Source organism: Lissotriton helveticus, chromosome 5_1 (assembly GCF_964261635.1).
Source record: "Lissotriton helveticus chromosome 5_1, aLisHel1.1, whole genome shotgun sequence".
NCBI lineage: Eukaryota > Metazoa > Chordata > Amphibia > Caudata > Salamandridae > Lissotriton > Lissotriton helveticus.
Genome location: NC_136065.1, coordinates 1,763,753,040 through 1,763,774,777, shown reverse-complemented (window position 1 = coordinate 1,763,774,777; position 21,738 = coordinate 1,763,753,040). Strand labels below are relative to the sequence as shown.

The 21,738-nt window shown below is 44.8% G+C and overlaps 1 protein-coding gene across 1 annotated transcript in view; it reads right to left on the bottom strand.

The window, feature by feature from the left end:
* The window catches only part of CRHR1 (corticotropin releasing hormone receptor 1), a 2,033,077-nt gene that overhangs the window by 203,111 nt on the left and 1,808,228 nt on the right, over window positions 1–21,738 (bottom strand). Inside the window, exon 7 of the mRNA XM_078645030.1 lies at window positions 21,522–21,675. Coding sequence (XP_078501156.1) covers window positions 21,522–21,675 — 154 coding nt within the window. The remainder of the gene's footprint in view (window positions 1–21,521; window positions 21,676–21,738) is intronic.

Sequence of the window (21,738 nt, the reverse complement as noted above, 5' to 3'; positions counted from 1 at the left end):
TAAGACGTATGGCCGAACCGTAATGCGTACTTAGTAGTGCTCATCACCCCTCCTCTCCACTGCCGTTGCACATTGTACATGGCCGCCCGCCCAGTGACACACTTGCTGGCAACTGCAGGTAAGAAGAAAATAAAATGATAATAAAATTGGTTAATTACCATTTCATTTTTCAAGTGTTTAACTCTGCTGTCTCCTAGTGGGGTGACGGTCCTCTACCATAATGGATGAGCCGTAACTCACCAACGCACTTCCTTTTAAAAATTGGATTCATTTATTTGCATGGCACTAAAAGTTGGCAAGCTAAAATGCACTTGCTTGATGAAAACAGGATTATATTAAAAAACATAAATGCCCTGTCCAACGCCAATGAAGTTTCATCTGCGGAGCATTCTGCCGCAGACCTTTTACTTACACCGTGCCTCCCTGGAATTGGGAAGAAAGTCACAGTTAACGCAGTCCAAGTGTGCAATGCGAGTGAGGCTTACAGCCGTCTGTGCCCTCAACAGCATATGGGGTGGCTCTAGGCTCATGGCGGCCCTGGGCAGGGAGCGTAGGTAGGGGGCCCCGGAAGAGGGGGTCCGGGTGGGGTGGATGCCCCCAGAGCTCAGGAAGGTGTTTTAATAAAATGTCCCGAAAATGTATTTATTTATTTATTTTATTTATTTAGATTTATATTGCGCGTTATCACCCAGGGGTCTCTAAGCGCTTGTCCTGACGTACACACAGAATATACACAGGGCAAAGCAACCTTAAAACGAGCCCCATGCCTCCCGGAAGAGCACAGTTTTGAGCATCTTCCTGAAAGGCAGGAGGCTTGGTTCTTTGCGCAGATGTATTGGCAAGTTGTTCTGGTGCTGGGGAAGATCAGTATACAGTGAGTTACCATAGTCTAAGGGCGACAAAATCATGGCTGATACGGCGCTCCTCAGACTTGCTGGAGACAGAAGTTGAGAAGCTTTCCGGAGTTGTCTCAAAAGGCCTACACACGTTCCGACGACTGAAGATACTTGTTTCATCATAGTCAGTTTGCCATCTATGTGGATACCCAAATTTTCACAGCTCCTGCCAGTTCTGGAAACGTCCCTAATTCCTTCGGCCAGAATAGATCGTTCCAAGGGCTACCAGCGATAGTAATTGGCAGCACTTCTGTTTTATCTGGGTTTATCTTTAAAGAATTAGCAGACATCCAGTTAACCGTGTATTTCAAGATGTTCTGCAGTCTAGCATGTGCACCGGGTGAATCCTCAATTTGAATGACAATCTGAGTGTCATCTGCATAATTATAAATTTGTCATTCCATCTGGTTTAATGCCGAAATCAGTGGCTGCAGGTACACATTAAAAAGGAGAGGTGAGAGTGCCGATCCTTGCGGCACTCCACACGAAATAACTGCTGATGCTGAGACCAGGTCTGTCAGTTGCACTCTCTGTGATCGATCTTGTAGAAAAGACGTTAGCCAGGCATGCGCAAATCCCTGGATGCCAAAATCCCCCAACCGCGACAGCAATTGACTATGGTTCACCGTGTCAAATGCCGCGGAGAGGTCTAACAGCACCAGGGTGTCCGGGGTCTTTTTGTCTGCTCTACATCTCAGATAGTCGAGAATGGACATCATCACCAGCTCCGTACTATGATGTGCCCTGAACCCAGCCTGGTTCCGTTCTAGCAATTCGTTGTTTTCAGGGTGGCTAGAAAGATGTGTAAGAACATGTTGTTCCAGGATTTTTGCTAGAAACGGCAGCTGGGAAATGGGCCTGAAGTTTTTCAAGCTCTTGGCATCCGCCCCTGGCTTCTTCAGGAGAGGAATTAGGCGTGCCTCCTTAAAAATAGTGAGGACCAGTCCTGTTTCCAGAGAACTATTAAGGAGGGCAAGGACATCGTCCTCTTTTCCTGGTAGTGCTAGCTTGAATATCCTAGGGGGGCACGGATCCGCCTGCGACCCAGACTTTACTCGCCCCATTAAGCTAGCCAATAGTTCCTTAGTAATCAGGGGCAGTGTAGTCAGAGGGTGGGTAATCGAGGGGGCTGCCAGGGTAAGTTGACCCGGACAGTCAAGTCTAGAGGTGTGAGAGATTTCTGTTAGAAGATCCGCAATTTTGTTGGAGAAGAAATCCGGAAATTTTTGACAGTCGTTCTGTGAAAAAAAGGGCTCTGCTCTTTGTTTTTTCTTAATTCTGTTAGGACTTTAAAGATTTCTTTCTGGGGGTCTCTTGCCGCCGCAATTCTATCCTCATAAAATTCCGCTTTCCTAGACAAAATTGCATGTTTATAGTGAGCGAATTCCTGTACATACAAACTCCGTGCACTAGGATCGTACTCTCTACGCCAGGCTCTCTCAGTTGTACGCAAGGCTTGCTTCCTTAGCCTAAGGGTATCATTGAACCATGGAGCCCCTATTCCCTTGTCCATGATTTTCAACCTCCGTGAAGGTGCAATGACTTCAATAGCTCTCTCAAGTTTCTTTGTCAGATTGTAACAAATAGCCTCTAGATTGCCTTCGGGCTTCTTGTGGGAGGGTGAGGTTTGCAAATTAGCTACCAAATCCCCCTCTCTGATCTTGTTCCAGCTTCTTATGACTTTCCATCCCGCCCCTGGCTTTTCCCCTTGCCCTGGGACAGCAGGCTGACCCTGCAGAAGATGGTGGTCTGACCATGAGCAAATAGCAATGGGGCTCCACTCCAGGGAAGTCATCCAAATTAAATCAAGGATATGACCCTTGTGGTGTGTTGAACCCACTACCTGTTGAACAAGACCCAGCGAAGTAAGCGCCTCCTCTAGCTGGGTTGCCTGACAGTCTTTGGCAGACTTCTCCCAATGCAAGTTGAAGTCTCCCATTACCATCAGTCTTTTGTAGCGTGACCGGAGGTCATGTACTAATTCCAGAAAAGAGTCCATGAAATCTGGTGAAGTACGTGGGGGCCGGTAGACCAGGAGTATTACCAAGCATTCAGTGGCAGTATGGAATCTAACCCCTAGAACATCGGCACCCTCCAGACTTTCTGCACAGATTCTTTCTGCTTTCAAGCGGCTATTATATAGGAAAGCGACTCCTCTTCCTTTCATTGTGCCTGATCGATTTTTACAAATGGCCACAAATTTAGATGGTAAGGAGGCCACCAGATCGGGAGTGGAGGACTTCTCAAGCCATGTTTCCGTAACTCCCATGATGTCCAATTACCCTATCTGCAATAAGGAAAAAATCTCCAAATTATGTTTTTGCAGAGAGCGGGTGTTAAGTAGCGCAAAGTTAAGGCTCTCTGCTGGGTCCTTTCTATTGGTCCCGCGATTCAGGATGGTGTAAGAAGGGTTAATCAACCCTTCCCACCGTAAGTCAGTGATAATTGCATGATTAAGCTGTAGTTTACCATGATTTAATGCCAAGAGCGCAGACCTGGAATACGCAATGCAAGGGCCAGGGGTTGTGGCCCCTGGTCCCGGCAGGTCGCGGGCGGGCGTAGACGGGCTTGCCTCTGGCGCGCCCGCTGCGCGCGCGCACTGCGTGCTTGCATTGTCTGGTTTAAGTAGCTGTCAAGCGTGGCCGCCTCGCCACTAGAACGCTCCCAAAATGGCGCCCACAAATGTCCCTTCCTTCCCCTAAGATGGCGCTGGAGTTGGGTAGGGTGGCTAAGAATCCCGCTAAAGCAGCATGTGAGTGAAACAATCTTTTAAGGTGCAAGTAGGCGAAAGATTGAAGTAATGGTGATCAACATAGAAACACAAAATTTTTAAAAATGAATTTTCGGCGCTAATCAACAAAAGCGGTAGCACGTCTTTCCAATAGCCTCAATAGCAGTGGTACCTTGTCCTAGACCCGGCACGGCTGCAATGACCATCTTAAGTAGCTGTCAAGCGTGGCCGCCTCGCCACTAGAGCGCTCCCAAAATGGCGCCCGCAAATGTCCCTTCCTTCCCCTAAGATGGCGCTGGAGTTGGGTAGGGTGGCTAAGAATCCCACTAAAGCAGCAGGTGAGTGAAACAATCTTTTAAGGTGCAAATAGGCGAAAGATTGAAGTAATGGTGATCAACATAGAAACATAACATTTTTAAAAACAAATTTTCTGCGCTAATTAACAAAAGCGGTAGCCCGTCTTTCCAATAGCCTCAATAGCAGTGGTACCTTGTCCTAGACCCGGCACGCCTGCAATGACCGTCTTAAGTAGCTGTCAAGCGTGGCTGCCTCGCCAATAGAGCGCTCCCAAAATGGCGCCCGCAAATGTCCCTTCCTTCCCCTAAAATGGTGCTGGAGTTGGGTAGGTTGGCTAAGAATCCCGCTAAAGCAGCAGGTGAGTGAAACAATCTTTTAAGGTGCAAGTAGGTGAAAGATTGTAGTAATGGTGATCAACATAGAAACATAAAAAAATTTTAAACAAATTTTCGGCGCTAATTAACAAAAGCGGTAGCGCGTCTTTCCAATAGCCTCAATAGCAGTGGTACCTTGTCCTAGACCCGGCACGCCTGCAATGACCGTCTTAAGTAGCTGTCAAGCATGGCCGCCTCGCCACTAGAGCGCTCCCAAAATGGTACCCGCAAATGTCCCTTCCTTCCCCTAAGATGGCGCTGGAGTTGGGTAGGATGGCTAAGAATCCCGCTAAAGCAGCAGGTGAGTGAAACAATTTTTTAAGGTGCAAGGCGTTAGATGACCAGTACCTGCGGCTGCTCCTACCCTTCCAAATTCGTCTCAGAACGATATAATTTAGGAGGAGGAGCCAGATTGCTCATTCCTGTGACGCTACGAAAGCCTGCTGAGCTGCCTTTCTCTTTCGTTTCGAATAACCAGATTTGTGTACTCGAATTCTCTTCATTTTGCTTGCAATGTTATATACGCCTGTACCAGCAGGCCAGCAGTGGCTAGGGAAAAAAACAAGCCAATCAGAAACCAGGAAGAATGCAGGCACGGAGGCCAGTAAAGAGGGGGGGGTCAGGGAGTTTGGAAGTGGAAGAGAGCCGGAGGTCGCCAAATCCCTGCCAGGGGCCGCCACGCAAATATGTATCCATCCTCAGAGGATTATTACATTAAGGATATATATTGGCGTGGCGGCCCCTGGGGTTTGGGGGCCCTGTACAGGTGCACAGCTTGCACATGCCTAAGGCCACCCCTGACAGCATGTGTCCATTACAAGCACCAATGCCATGATTTGTCCCCAACGAGTAGCCTCCTTCTGCCGAGTGTGAGCCGAAGACATGGCTGCCAAGGTTTTAGATCGCTTATGTGTGACCTTTTCATAATTTCAGTGTAATTGAGTTACATTCGACAACTATGAGCAACACTTTTTCGTGACCGAATTAAGCATTGTCCTATAGCCGGGTGGATAAAAGCCTCGGACTCCCAGGCCCTGTCCGAGCGCTAAACTAGGGTGCTCGGACCAATCCTAGGCCTTCTCTCATGCTGGGAATACTATTCCCAGCATGAGAGAAGGGCTGGGATTGGCATCTGGGAGCCTAGCCTGACAGTGTGATCAGCGCGGGACCGGACCAGGATCGAGAGAGATGCAATGCGTCAGGTAAGTTCTATATTTTTTATTTTGTTTGTCAAATCTCAACCCCATCCCCCACCCCCTCCCCCATTCCCGTCCATGCCAACCCCCCACCCCCGCCCCCCACTGCTCCATATCTGGTGCAGCCGCAACTGGCTTCTGTATTCCTGTTTCATCTTCACCCCCGATACTCTGTAATTAATCATACACTCTATATATAGTTTCTCTGGCCGATCCCTGTTGCTCTGCCCTTTAAATTATATTTTCTCTGCGCAGTCTTCCAAGTGCCTATGCTGCGAACGTTTTCAATCTCCTCATATCACCTCATCCTTGTCGGCTGCTCAAGGCCTTAACCTGTCACTTATCTGTACTCCCCATGCCCTTCCATGCGATTCCGATTTTTGCACTTGTTACCCATAAACTCTGGAATGCACGTGGGATGGAATAGTGTCTTAACTGCTGGTAGTCTTTTTTTCCAAGTTCGGTCAATTGGGCACAAATCAACTGACAGCATTAACACAAGTTATTGGCAACCCTGAGAAAAAAACATGCAGTGGTATGAAACACTGTACACACTAATGTTGACAAACATATTTCCAGCTTTTTTTTTAAATATAAGTGAAAACGTTTTTACATGGATTGTGGAGTTCGCAACTATCAAGTGGTCAGTTGGTGAATGAATTGGAGTCAGTTGTAGATGAATCAATAATTGGAAGCACGAGTGAGTGAATTGATGAGTGAGACATTGAGTACGTGGATGGAAGGGTTAGTGAGTGCATGGATAGGGTGATGCATTAACAGATACGTTCTTAGGTTGATTTCTGAATGAATGGGTGAGGGAGTGCATGAATGAGTTATCCTACCATGTTGTAAATTAACCATGTATCCACCAATGGAGCCCCTACCCATCCATTTAATATTTCTCATTTTCATCCACTAACCCATATACACACAAACTTGCAATCTAGGAAGGGGCATTTTCACTTATAAAAAATAGCGACCTATAGACTTTGCCGAAACATATTAGACATTGACCATCAGGAGGCAGCTAGATCAAACCATCAAGGCTTACTTTTGAAGGTTGGTTCTGGTATAGTAGAACACTAGTTCAGCTAGTACAATACTATTTCACAATAAGTTAAATATGCAGACAGGGTTATATATTTTTGTAAAAATTAAGATATTTCAGTTAGTAAATATAACAGAGATCTCAATGCTTGGGCAAGGGCCTGAGGGCACTCACCATCATCTTTCATAGTTGAATTGCCTATGGGGATGTTTATTGGGTCTCTTGCTCAGGTGTTCTTGGGTGTTGGGGTTGGGAATAGGGTCTGAAGGTGTCTTCTGCCTTCTGGAAGGGTGCAAGCATTCACAGCTCTGCGTTCGTAACAAAATGAATGTGTCCGTCTGTAATGCAAGTATTTAGCTATGCAATAAATTAGGTATATAGTACTTGCAACACCCTGATGGGGGATTGAAGTTTTATTTTTTCGGTGCGTAGCGCATTACTTCGGAACCCATAAGGGATTAGTGGTGAATTAGTATAGTGAAAAATATGAAAGGGATTTTGACACACATACCGACATGTAAATAAACTAGACGAGATATCACTACTTTTATGTGCCTGGAGTACACAAGTTAATCATTTTAAGGTGTGCCTTTTGAAAGATGCCTGGGAATAGATATATGCAAACTGGTTTCACCATAACTAACGTCGCAGGGTAAATTACACTTGTTAACGCGGGATTTCTGGTCTATTATTATCTTACCAGATCCCAGCTCAGGTCGACTGAATCGTTGGTACCTGTCATTGAGTAAAAGGCAATCCACTCCTAGGTTAATCAAGAAAGAACTTACACCACTCTAAAGAACCACTTACCACTGGACAAAGTTTAAAAGTTTATTATAAAGTCAAGAGTATCTGGAGATACAAACATCTCAGAATAAGATTCAAAAGATATACAGGTATCAATATAAAAAGAAATTCTCTAAATGCTCTTAATCGGCAAAAGGAAATTATCAAAAATATCTCAAATACCATGAGAGTTGCAAGAATTGCTATGAGTTGCAACTTGAGAGTCATTTACAGAAAAGGAAAAATACAAGTTAGGCTGTCCCTACACTAGACTAAGTGACATCCCTACTTAACAAGATCTTTACCTAAAAAGGTGTCAGCAGTGGTGACTTCCAAAGAAGATCACACACTTCCCTTAGTCTTTGTCTCAAAGTCGAAGTCTTGCAGTTCTCTATATGCCTACCCATCCGCTCTCTTAGGTTCCTCAGATCATCTGCTCTAACTCCACCCCGGGGTGCTGTCCCTAATACAAAATCACATTTCCAATAGGAACGCCCCTGGAGACGCCTCTCACGTGGTGTAGTTTCGGGCGGCAAATTTCATGCTGGTGCTCCTCGGGACTCTTCATTAAATTTGACCTTGCTTCCCAGGCTTCTCTCCGACCAGGCGGTACCCCCTAAAATTCCTGAAGACTCCTACAGGCCTGTGCCTGGCGTCTCTGAACAAAAGTCTATTTATCATTGTCTGATAAATCCCCCCTCACACCTGCAAACAGACACTTTTTCTGTAGGCCCCAAATTCCGGCCTCCACCATATCTAGAAGTCGTAAAACATTTTGAACAGACCTTTCGTTCGTGCTCTGTGCGACCTCTCCTTAACGAGCACATGCAGATCAAAGAAGCGACTTTATCTATTCAGGCCTGCTAAAATTACATGAAACGGGCCCCTGCACTATGCACATTTTTCCTTTGTTTAAACAGTATTTTAACTAACACACATTACTATAATGTAACACATCTATTTAAAACATATTTCAATTCTATGATTAATAATACTTTGCAGTAAAATTACATTAGAATCCAAGGTACTTAAAAGTGTAGCAGCATCTTTCGTTTCTTGTGAAATGCCATGTGGCCTACACATTTCCATGGTTTGCAGAGTTACATTTCTTTTTCACCTAGCCACATAACGTGGGACTCCAACATCATTTTAACATTTCTACAAACATCTACATTAGTTTTTCACACTGATATATGTATCTCTATTCTAATAAAACACTCATGTATATATTTCCTCTCTATAAGTTGACACTCTTGTATGTTCTATACTAAACTAATATAACGTGCTTGTAAATATGGTGCACTTCTACATTTTTCAGATTTGTGCTCTCTCCATCCCCCCTTTGATGACTTACAGTAGTCATCATCATCACAACACCCTCTCTAAGGCATAGAGTATCAAACTGAAGTTGTTGCAATCTTCCCTCGTTTCATCTCCTCTAGAGCCCTCAGACTCCGGTACTGATTCTCCTGCATCGCAGCTAATCTCCTTCCCTGCTCTCGCATAGATCTCTGCAACCTGTTTGCTCTATACCATTTGTACAGTTTCACCAATCCCCACAAAGTGATTATACAAATCACTATTATGATGATAGGTTTCAATATGTACCAAATGATATTCTTTCCCAGGTTGGCAAACCAACCTCTAACTTTACCCATTCCTTGACCTACCTTTTCCCACACTGTTACCTTTGTCAAATCTTCTATCTCATTATGTATTTCAGTAATGTTTCGAATGTACTTTTCGAGAGGTTTTGAATTTTCTGGAATGTAAGTGCAACATTCCTGGACCTTCAAAGCCTTGCAGACTCCGCCCTCTTTGGCCAACAGAACGTCTAGAGCAAGTCGGTTCTGAAGAACCATTGCCCTTATCGATTGCATCTCTCCCTCCACCAGCATTAAAGATCTAGCAGTACTGGCGGACAACCTATCTACAACTGTTGCCAATCTTCTTATCTTAACATCATTTAGTGCTATCCCTAAAATGGGAAACATAGCACCAAATACATCTCCAACTACCTCCTCAGCGCTTACATCCCTTCTTCCTCTAGCTGATGTTCCTCTCTTTTTGGTTTCTAAATCCTCAGCATGGTATCCCTTCCCAAATGCACTGGACCATGTATCTGTCGTGCCATTGGGCTCGCTAACTCCTCAGGTAACACGGCCCTTCCATCTGCTGAGATCCAAAAATCCATTTCGCTTCTCACACACCCTGCTGTTTCCCACGCCTGCTTCTCAGATTCAGGTGCATTGTCTTGCATTTGTTTCAAATCTTCCCAAGTATCGACTGTTTCTAACATCATGCTTAATTCTGTCCTTTCCTGAGCCCCACTTACTTCCACCTCCGTGAAAGTATAACCATGCTCCGACCAATAGCGGGCAACTTCGTCTGCATATCTATTTCCCTGTGACACAAAATCTGTATTTTTCGTATGAGCTACACACTTTACAACCGCGATTTCAGCTGGACCCTGTAATGCTTCCAACAACAGCCGCACAAATTCTCCATTTCTGATTGGCGAACCAGAGGAGGTCATGTAACCCCTCTGAGACCACAATTGCCCGAAATCATGAACTACACCGAACCCATATTGGCTATCAGTATAGATGGTGACTCTAATTTTGCTACCTGCTATACAGGCACGTGTCAATGCAATGATTTCTGCTACCTGAGCGGAGTGTACTCCTTCCAGGCAAGCGGCTTCCACAACTCCAGTGATGGTGCCAACAGCATAAGCTGCTCTCAACCGACCAGTATCGTCTCTTAAACATGAACCATCGACAAAGTAAATTTCATCGGGGTCGATCAATGGTTCATCCACAATATCTGGTCTGGGCTTCGTGCATAGTTCAGTCACATCAAGGCAATCGTGATCTTCACAGTCTTCGCTTTCTATGTCATTAGGAAGTGGCATCAGTGTAGCAAGATTCAAGACAGATCACCTCTTAAGGGTCACGTTCTCTGCAGCAAGAATAACTTGCTCATAGCGCGTGAGCCTACTGTTGGTCAAATGCTGGGTCTTGGTCCTGGTCATTAACAGTTCCACAGAATGAGGTACATACACCACTAACTGGTGTCCCATCACAATGCTTTCACAACGCTCAATGCTGACACCTGTTGCAGCAACGGATTTGAGACATCCGGGCAACGCTGCGGCTACTGGATCTAAGGTAGCCGAAAAGTATGCAACTGGTCTACGGGCATTCCCATGTACTTGCACTAAGACTGACAAAGCACAGCCCTCCCTTTCGCAGCAATAGAGGGAAAATGGCTTTTCATAATCCGGCATCCCCAGAGCCGGAGCACGACACAAGTCATCTCTCAGCTGTAGGAACGCCATCAATCACTCGTTGTCCCATGGTACCGGATCACTCACCTCCTTTTGCGTCAGTTTCTGTAAGGGTTTTGCTTTCAGTGAAAAGTTAGCTATCCACTGTCGGCAATAACTAACCATTCCTAGAAACATCCTGACTTCTCTCTGTGTTGTAGGCGAGTTCATCTTCATGATTGCCTCTATTCTATCTGGTGACACTTTACGCTTTCCCTTTTCTATCCGATGACCCAAGTACTGTACTTCTGTCAGACAGTACTGCAATTTACTATGAGATACCTTGTGTCCATTTTCAGCTAAATGGTTCAACAAGGCGATGGTGTCCTCTTTGCAAGCTTCTTCTGTTCCTGACGCAACAAGTAGGTCGTCTATGTACTGGACCAGAACCGAATTCTGGGGCAGTACCAGACTTTCAAGATTCTTTTTCAGTAACTGATTAAAGATTGATGGGCTATCTGTGAACCCTTGTGGGATTCTACACCATGTTAAGACGCGATTCTCCATTTTAAACGCGAAAAGGTACTGGCTCTCTTCATCTAATGGGATTGAAAAGAAAGCCTGACAAAGATCTATCACTGTGAACCACTCAGCTTGGAATGGTATCTGAAACAGTATCACTGATGGATTCGGTACTACTGGACAACATGAAACAACAATGTTATTAATTTTTCGAAGGTCCTGTACTATTCTAAATTTCCCACTAGGTTTCTGCAAACCCATAATCGGGGAGTTGCATGGACTTCCCACGATTTCCTTCAGTATTCCCTGTTTTATCATAGAGTCGATCACGGGTTTTATTCCTGCAATCGTCTCTTGGGACAGCTTGTATTGTGGCGTTCTTGGATAATCGACATTTGGTTTCACTATGATCTTCACTGGATCCACCCCTTTGACCAATCCTATCTCTTCTCCTGTAAAATCCCATACTTCTGATGACACTGCCTCGCGTAAGTCCCAAGGAAGATCCTCCACAGTTAGAGTAGGATACAGTTCTATGCATGTTCTGGAATTCACAATTTTGAAGGTAGCGTCATCATCTGTCGTCTCTACCTCTACTCCCTGAGGTGTGCAGTATATGGTACAGTTCAGTTTGCACAATAAGTCCCTTCCTAACAGACACACAGGACTTGAATCACATACTACAAACTGATGTTCATTCATGTAGTTTCCGATTTTCACTGACACTGGTTCCGTCAAAGGGCTAGTCATTCTCTTGTTTGCGACTCCTACCACCTGAATTGTTTCCCCCGACATTGGTAGGTCCGGAACCACTGCTGACCTCAAAGTTGATCGAGTAGCTCCAGTATCCACCAAGAACGTTGTAGGACACCCTGCCACTTCAGCCTCAACAAACGGTCCTCTTTGATCCACTTCCAGGACTGCCCCGAGGGTACAGTCCTCTTCTTTGCTTACACGTTGTCCAGTCAATGGATCAATGTAATAACATTTTTCCTCATCTATGAAAAGAGGCATTTGTCTAAAGACCTTTCCCCCTGTCGAAATCTTTGGTGGCTGCGGAAACTGAGTTAGTGGAGCCGAAGTCCCCCCTTTGGCCACCTTGATTCTCGGCACTGATACCCCTTGAACTGGAACCTCTGGAACCTCCTCCTCTACCTCTAATTCTCCGTTCTCAGGGTTATAGGGACACTCGCGTCTCCAATGTCCCACCTGATGACACTGGTGGCACTTTGTCGTTCTTTTCAATGTAGCAATGTCAATTCTAGGTCCCACGTTTTCCTCACTGTCCTTATTCTGATTGCTTGATTTCCGTCTCATTGTCCCTGTACCCTGCTGCTGCTGTCCACCCTTTCCAGCTGACTGCATCTGCACTACCATAAGCTTCTCTTTTAGCTTCTTAGCTTTGGAATCTATTTCGTCACTGCAGTGCCTGGCATACCTCAAAATCTCATCTAATGGTCTGTTTTGCCAACAAATCAAATGTTGCTGAATCATCAAACAAATATCAGGTCTCAACCCCAATACAAACTTTGACACAAACTGTCCTATATCCTTGGGGTCCATTACATCGAGTCCACTGTATTGTTTGAATGTTTTCAGCAATCTCTCATAAAACTCATGAACTGTCTCCTTGGGTTCCTGTCTTGTTCGGTCTATTTTTACCCAATCTATGTCTTGTGGTGGGACCTTTTCCTTCAGCCAAGTTATTACTCTTTCATATTTCAACATTACAGTTTCAGACGGTCCATTTGTGGCAGCATCCCTTTCTGGTTCTACCGTTGGCCACTCGACACTAGTCTTGCATGCTGTCCACAAGTCTCCTGGCACCACAATGTCAAACAAGGTGTTTAAATCAATCCACAATACCTTCGAGATTTTCACAAACCTTTCTACCTGCTTATACCACTCAACAGGATTGTCCCTTAACTTCGGAAATGAGTTGGTAAATGCAGCCAAATCTCCTCTACTCCAGGGCACATGTACATAGTTCCCATTCGATATTTCCCTCAAAGGAAATGCCTCCATCTGCATTACCCTTCCTTCCGGAGACATCACACTCGTGCTCCTCCTGACAGTACCCCTTTTGGACCACCTCTCTTCCCACTTGTCCAGATCTCTCCATGCTCTTATTCCTGTTATCAGCTCCCTTATGTGTGTTTTTAATCCTGTAGTTCTCTTCTCATCTAAGTCTTGGTCTGAATACTGCAACCTATGGTTACTCTGTAATGTCCTCGTTCTGGACAAGTCTACCATATACTTGTCTGCCAGTCCAGACAGTTTCTCATGAATTGCTCTTGCCTTTCGGGTAATATCTTTTGCTATAAACAGTAACTCATCTTGTTCATACAGGTCAATCCTTTCTAAGGGCAACGTCCCATCTATTATCTCATCCAGGTCAGATTTTAAGCTAGTGACATCGAGTCTGTTGGCCTTTACTGCAGCTCTCAGTATGCTAGTTCTAGGGGGTCCATTCACATCTCTCCCATCCCAGCTCCGAGTCCTACGTCTAGGCTCAGGCGAGTTATGGGGAGCCCTCCCTTGTTCCCATCTCTCCAGGTCCCATGCAGTTCCATCCTCTCTGGGTGTATGGTGAAACACTTTCCCATTTCTCATAATCCCACCAGTCCCATCCTGCATGATTTCCCTAGATGCATGGTAAGACATTCTGTTATTCCCCCTTTCCTCGTCATTTGCCGGTGGTCCCTGATCTCTCGACCCATGGCAAGATCCTTCACTGTTCCCCATGCTCCCACGAGTCCAGTGCTGTACATTCTCATTAGGTGCATGGTGAGTGCATCTAAACCTCTCTCTGTATTCTTGGGTCCGTTGGTCTCCCTCGCTTTGAATGAGACGAGACGTCTCCCCACATCTTGTACTTCTCTCACGTCTCTCTTGCTCATTCCCACCGTCAGTATGACGTATTACTCCTTTACTCTCCGGCCTATTACCATCCCAATCCTGACTACTTGCGCTAGCCCCACAGTGAGACAATGTTCCGTTGCCTCGGCTTCCCCATTCTGCTTCTGTTCTTGGCCTGCTAGTTGGTGCTTCTGTGGACCCATCCCATTCTCTCAAATCGGCCCTCAGCTCCTTAAAAGATTTTGGCCGTGGTCCCCTTAGGTCCATCGGTCCTCTCTGACCCCCTTGTTCTGCTGCGGGACCCACTGCTGGATCAAATGGGGTGCTCCACGTCACTGGTCCTGGCAATTGCCTCCAGGCATTTGTTGTGTTATTTCTCCTTTCCATTTCAGCTCTCTCTCTATCTAACCTCATCTGTTCTTCCTCTCTGTCTCTCTCGGGGTTGTAAATCGATACTATAGGACCTATGGTAACGGGTACTTGTAGAGCGTCTGGCAACCCATAGGACTCAACCCTCTCTGTTTCCGGTACCTTCTGCACCACAAACCTTCCGACTACTCTCGGTACTGTACTAGGCTGAGGTGTCTCCTTACCTTTGGCCGGTGTCCACTCCGATATAGGGAGTGGTACATATCCCTCTATGGCAGGCCCATCATCCCTTGCGAGTCCCCTATCCTCCATTCTCCCAACGTTCGGAGGCGGTCTATCTATTAACAACCTATTTATCAAGTTGTCCTCCGACTCGCTCTCCTCATCCTCTTCCATGAGCCTCTGTTCTCCTGTCACCTCTCTCACTGGGTATAACTTGTCCACCTCAATAGCCTGTACCCTCCATCTCTTGGCGTCCGCATCCCATTGGGCATCTCGCACTGCCCTTACTGAGCGCTTCAACCTTTCCTGGCGCCTGTTCAGATTTCTGTCGTGTGCCGCCCTAAGCCACGCATTAAGGGCCTCAAACTGTGTTGGTCTAGGCGGAGGATTCAATGAGGACATAATTGATTTTAGCCGATGTAACGCCTCCAACCTGAACGTTCCGTACTTAGGAAACGTCAGTTCCTCATTCCCTTCCGAAATCTTACTCCATTCACTAATCCATAGTATCGTATGCAAGCCAACATTCGTTGCCATATAGTAAGCTGGTGTACCCTCTGGCGGTGCCTCTTCCCCGTAATAAGACTCTCCTCTTTTTCTCTTAAAAATCCCTCTCAAACATTTAAAACACTTCATGTTCAAAACCTACAAAATTTCTATTTTCTCCGCGTTTGTTTACTTCCTAACGACAATCCACCAATCTCAGCACGGTTCTCGCTAACTGGCCTATCAGAACGCGACTTCTCACTGACGTCACACAAGCCGCCCAATCTCAGCGCGGCTCCTCACTAACCGCCCTATCTCAGCGCGGCTCTTGTCGACGTCACTCGTCCCCCTTCGCAGCAGTTCCCCTCCTTTCTCAGCTCGTCTCCGCGGTCATGCATTCGTCCCATTCATACTCCGAAAAATGATTACTTCCGTCCAAGCGATCACTTTTCTTTGACTGTACGCCCACAGTCTAGCTGTAATTGTCACCTTAACTGACGAAATGTCTTTCCGTTTACGTCCAGACAATCGCCTTCTCTGATAGGTTACTTACACACAGTAACTTTCGACCAGCGTCCGTTACTCACACACTCACTCTTACACTCCCCCTATCTCGGTCCTGCGGCGGTCAATGGTACCTCATGACCTCCTTACTCTGGTCGACAATTACTCTGGATGTTCGATACACCCGAACCACTTAAGCTCTACCCCGAACTTAAGATTTTACCAGGTTGCGCGCGCTCACAACCTTCTCACAATCACGCTACAGGCATTCAACTCCGCAAGACATTACAATACAAATACAACACAAAACACCGCAATCTGTCCACGCATGACCCTTGTTATACTCACTCTCGTCCGATACTGCTGCTTTTCTCTCTCCGTCAGCGCCTTCTTCGGCAGGCCACCTCTCGAGCTCTAGGGACCTTGGGGTAAACTAACCTAGTCTAGATTACCTTCCTCAAGAAGATAACCATCCTCTGCTACCAACTGTTAACGCGGGATTTCTGGTCTATCATTATCTTACCAGATCCCAGCTCAGGTCGACTGAATCGTTGGTACCTGTCATTAAGTAAAAGGCAATCCACTCCTAGGTTAATCAAGAAAGAACTTACACCACTCTAAAGAACCACTTACCACTGGACAAAGTTTAAAAGTTTATTATAAAGCCAAGAGTATCTGGAGATACAAACATCTCAGAATAAGATTCAAAAGATATACAGGTATCAATATAAAAAGAAATTCTCTAAATGCTCTTAATCGGCAAAAGGAAATTATCAAAAATATCTCAAATACCATGAGAGTTGCAAGAATTGCTATGAGTTGCAACTTGAGAGTCATTTACAGAAAAGGAAAAATACAAGTTAGGCTGTCCCTACACTAGACTAAGTGACATCCCTACTTAACAAGATCTTTACCTAAAAAGGTGTCAGCAGTGGTGACTTCCAAAGAAGATCACACACTTCCCTTAGTCTTTGTCTCAAAGTCGAAGTCTTGCAGTTCTCTATCTGCCTACCCATCCGCTCTCTTAGGTTCCTCAGATCATCTGCTCTAACTCCACCCCGGGGTGCTGTCCCTAATACAAAATCATATTTCCAATAGGAACGCCCCTGGAGACGCCTCTCACGTGGTGTAGTTTCGGGCGGCAAATTTCATGCTGGTGCTCCTCGGGACTCTTCATTAAAGTTGACCTTGCTTCCCAGGCTTCTCTCCGACCAGGCGGTACCCCCTAAAATTCCTGAAGACTCCTACAGGCCTGTGCCTGGCGTCTCTGAACAAAAGTCTATTTATCATTGTCTGATAAATCCCCCTCACACCTGCAAACAGACACTTTTTCTGTAGGCCCCAAATTCCGGCCTCCACCATATCTAGAAGTCGTAAAACATTTTGAACAGACCTTTAGTTCGTGCTCTGTGCGACCTCTCCTTAACGAGCACATGCAGATCAAAGAAGCGACTTTATCTATTGAAACGGGCCCCTGCACTATGCACATTTTTCCTTTGTTTAAACAGTATTTTAACTAACACACATTACTATAATGTAACACATCTATTTAAAACATATTTCAATTCTATGATTAATAATACTTTGCAGTAAAATGACATTAGAATCCAAGTTACTTAAAAGTGTAGCAGCATCTTCCGTTTCTTGTGAAATGCCATGTGGCCTACACATTTCCATGGTTTGCAGAGTTACATTTCTTTTTCACCTAGCCACATAACGTGGGACTCCAACATCATTTTAACATTTCTACAAACCTCTACAATAGTTTTTCACACTGATATATGTATCTCTATTCTAATAAAACACTCATGTATATATTTCCTCTCTATAAGTTGACACTCTTGTATGTTCTATACTAAACTAATATAACGTGCTTGTAAATATGGTGCACTTCTACATTTTTCAGATTTGTGCTCTCTCACACTTCTAGGCCACATACTCTCTGAAGTGGATAAGCAAACAACCTCAAATCCTAATGCCTGGTTGGGAAGAGGTGTAAAGCTAACAAGGAGCAGCTTGAGTCTGTAGTTGCAGAGAACAAGTGATCTACGTCTGAACTCCCTCACACATGAGTATACATGAGTATAAAATGCTAGCAAACGGCAGATTGAAGACAACTAGCACACATCAATCAACACAAAACATTAAAACCAAACAATAAAATCCTTTGGTAAATCCTTCCTGCATTACACCTATCAAGAGGGAGTAGTGAAGGGACATGATGTTTTCTTCTGTGCACTACTACTACAGCTGACATATCAAAGCTGCTTGAAAGGCTGCTCAGCCCTTGCTCTAATGCATGAGGGCTACCACCGCTCCTGTGACCCGTCTCTTAATGTCTCATTCTCTATCCTCTGCAATATCTTATTTGGTTCACATCAACAGCAAGCACCCAGCCATGCTCCAGATGCATCGCAAATTTATGAAAACATAGTTCTCTGATATGTAAACTGAAACACATTATCTCCGTATGTAATAGTAGTTCGAGCAAAAGTATCCAATGTGCTATATTTTACTGTGCATGCCTCTTAATATCACCACATATAACCCAAACTTAGTCATCATTATTGTATCTTTATTTAATTTTATTAAAAAAAACATAAAACTACAGTACATTATCTACAACAGCTACTTAAAAACACAATGGCTGTAACGTCATAAACATTTTGAAAGTGAAGTGATGTGCATACTGCCCAGGCAGGTAACAGAGCAGCGAGTCTTCTTAATCAACAATCCAAGACCCCTAAAACACAGTTTTAAAACAAAATGCCTACAAGGAATCCAACAATAACGCTGCCAGCATAATCAATTGTAAAATGTACAAAGGAAAAGGCTTGCTGTTTGGCAGATGGCAGTGCAACGAGGCACGAGGCCTACGGGGCAAAAACTTAAGAACCACAAAAACGCATTTCTAAAGTGAAATACAAAAGTTGTATCCAGCAATAATGATAATAATAGGCAGCAGGGTCAAATCTACGGATCCAAGTGGTGAGTGAATTCTAATCTGCACATGAATATATGCGCAGGATATCCAACAGCGTTGCATCCGTGTAGGCATCAAAAGGCCTTCAAAACCATGGTAGAACTATAGCCTGATAGGTGTCTTTACATTTATAGGTATGTACTATGGCTAGAAAGAAGGGTCAGACAACCACAGTGGATCACGAAATCTAAAATGCTATGGATGTAACTTCGGCCTGAAGGCCCCCCTTTATTATTTCCTACGCTGTACAGACGCTTTCCTACGCTTTTTTACACTTTCCTATGCAATGCAAACGCCATCCTCTCATGGTATTAAAATGGCAGATTTTGGCATTATTTTATTTGAATTCTAGGTCAGGTTGCGGCCCTGGCTCGGCTGCGTGCTCGCCCAGTGGGCTGCGGATACTCACTCCCCATGGTGTCTCACTGGATCCCCGCTCCTCTGTTACCCTTCAGCCGCTATCATGCAGGGCGCCTGTGCTTATAAAATTAAAGCCCGCATTGCACGCTGAATGGTGCAGGAAAGCATGTTATGGCTGCTATAGTAAAACTCATGAAAGAAAGTAGTGCTTAAAATGACGTACTGTGTAGCAACAAAAGTAAAGGGGCCAGTAGCCAAGGGAGGTTACAAATGAAGACAAGGCTGTACTAAGGAGGGAGGGACTAACAAGCTAAATACAGAATCAGAGGCAGTAACTTCGAAGGACAAAGACACAAGCCACTGAAAAATATGGGCAGGTTTTATCTTTCATACTCTACTACAGCAGATCGCCAGAGCAGGGCATGCACACTGGCATAGGCTTGACCTAAAAAGGACTGCACTAGAGCAGGAAAATATCAGGAAACTGTCCAGTCCCTCTCCTTTTAATTAACCTCCAGGGGAGAGATAGCATCAAAAGAGCAGATGGCAATTAGGATAGGAAGCTTTAATGTCTCAATCAACTACTCAGACACCAATATGTTACAAGAACCAAACGAAGACTGAAGAATACACACTCCACATTCACCTTAAACTCTATCACGGCACATATTCTGCCGCATGAACATGGGCAAAGGAAAAACAAAGCTTCTCTTCTCTGAATCAGACACGAGTGCAACCAAGACACACTGTAAACCAGAGAAATATCAGCACAATTAACAAAAGGACATGATTCTATGCTATATAGACGGACACTCATGATTTGACTTATTTGTGATTTATAGAAAATCAGTCAGGTACGCTTGGATATCGCTGTTCATCATGAGTAATTCAGCAGATCGCACAGCTGGCGGGCAATTGACAGGGACACACACATGCCAGAAATGAGAGAAGCACATTAGTTAATTTACTTTTCTTAATGGAGAAATCCATGTATCAACACTTCTATGCAAAACAGGGGTGTGTCCCTTTTGTCTTACACCCCCTGTGGTATCCACTCCTGCTCTTTTCAGGATTAACTTCACAGGGCAATACATGATTTGAGAAAAGTTGACAAATATCTAAGCATGTTTAGGGCGGAGGGCGTCCATTACCATTTGCACTATCACCCCCTTCCCTGAAGTGCCACCTGTCCTGATCTAGTGGCAACATTACTAGAACAGGCAGTCTATGACACTAGCTGAGCATCTGTTGACGCATGTCTGTTCCGCAGGCAGAAATGTAAATTAATTATGGCTTTGAAAACCAGGATCTTGATTATATTCTCCTGGATTTTGAGCCCCCTCCCCTTAGTGTCTGCACTAAAGATGGAATGCAGATTAAAGAAAACTACAGTCCAATGAAATACTTAAACCCTAATCGACTAAAGGATCCTACAACTGGGGTACAGAACACCCAACATCATATCTCAGGATGCTTGGAGAACAGGAATGGACAGACTTACAGGCCCATGAATGACAAGCCCCACAATCAATGCCCATTTCTCAGTGTCACGACAGGAGACCAATCATATGCCAATCAGTGTTCGCTATTTCACAAGGAAGTAGCCATGCGTAAGTTGCTACGAGCTGGCCCTTCTGCCCAGTAACAAAAGAAGTTCCCGACTGCTCTGGTCTTACTGTGACTAACAAGTGAATGACATTTATTCCCAGTGCATGAAAAGTTTCAGAGCACAAGCCTGCTCACACTGCGACAACTATTAAAGACCCACTGAGGCCAACCTGAAGTGATGAATGGAAATTTGGGCAAACTTTTCTGAACGACTGTGAATTTCTCTGGGTGTGAGTTTACTAAAATTAGACCTACTTGCCCCCTCCCTAAATCCATAACATTATATGTGCCTTATTGTAACCCGCTTGTTTATGGCTTACCTTTCTAACAAACTCATAACGTTGTAACTCATGCATCCAAGGACCGGACTGTCTCTTTATCAAAGTAGAAATGAAAAAGTGCAAAATCTTCATCGTTTCTAAACCCAACATAAAACCTGTAGGAATATTCTGGATTTCACATGTAACTGGTGTAGGGCAATTTAAAAATTAGTTGGGGGCTACACGCCCTCCTATAACCTCTCTTACGTGAACCTCACTGTATAATTGGGATTTGCTTATCTGAGCCCCTATATACAATTTAGTTCAATACAGTTAGTAAATCCCTATATTCCTGTCTAATGCAGGTCAATTTAAATAGATAATATAGTAAGTCAGAAGTCCTGCATATTGCACGAAAGTCAGACACGCAATGGGCGGCAGAGAAGTATATCCGAGGGGGCCTGTTCACAAATGTGAAAAAGATCTCACACTCCAGGGGTCACCTTTTAGCGGTTACTGGACCCTTCGGCTTTCAGAAAAGCCTAGAAGATAACAAGGAAAGAGGCTGAGGAGAGACAGATGCCTGAGACAATGAGAGTGCTGTAAAAACACAGCCCCTCAGTACAACATGCAATGGTGTAAGGCACATGCTGAATGAGGTCCTGGATGATTTTAAAATTCTGAAAAGTGATTTGGAATCGCTGCTTGAAGCATGTTGGCCCTGTTGAGTGATGACATGTTTCTGTACTTACACCATCCAATGCAGATGAACATCCACTTGCGCAGCTTGTCGGTGGAGTAGGTCAGGACGATGGCAGTGTGGAGGTAGCAGCCCTCTCCGAACATCCAAAAGAAATTCGTCACATAGAAATAATTGTGTGCTGCGGTCACCAGCCTGCACCAAATCTAGGAGAGAGTGAGAGAGATGTTAGATGTATTTGGTGATCTTGTGGAATGCATTGCGTGATG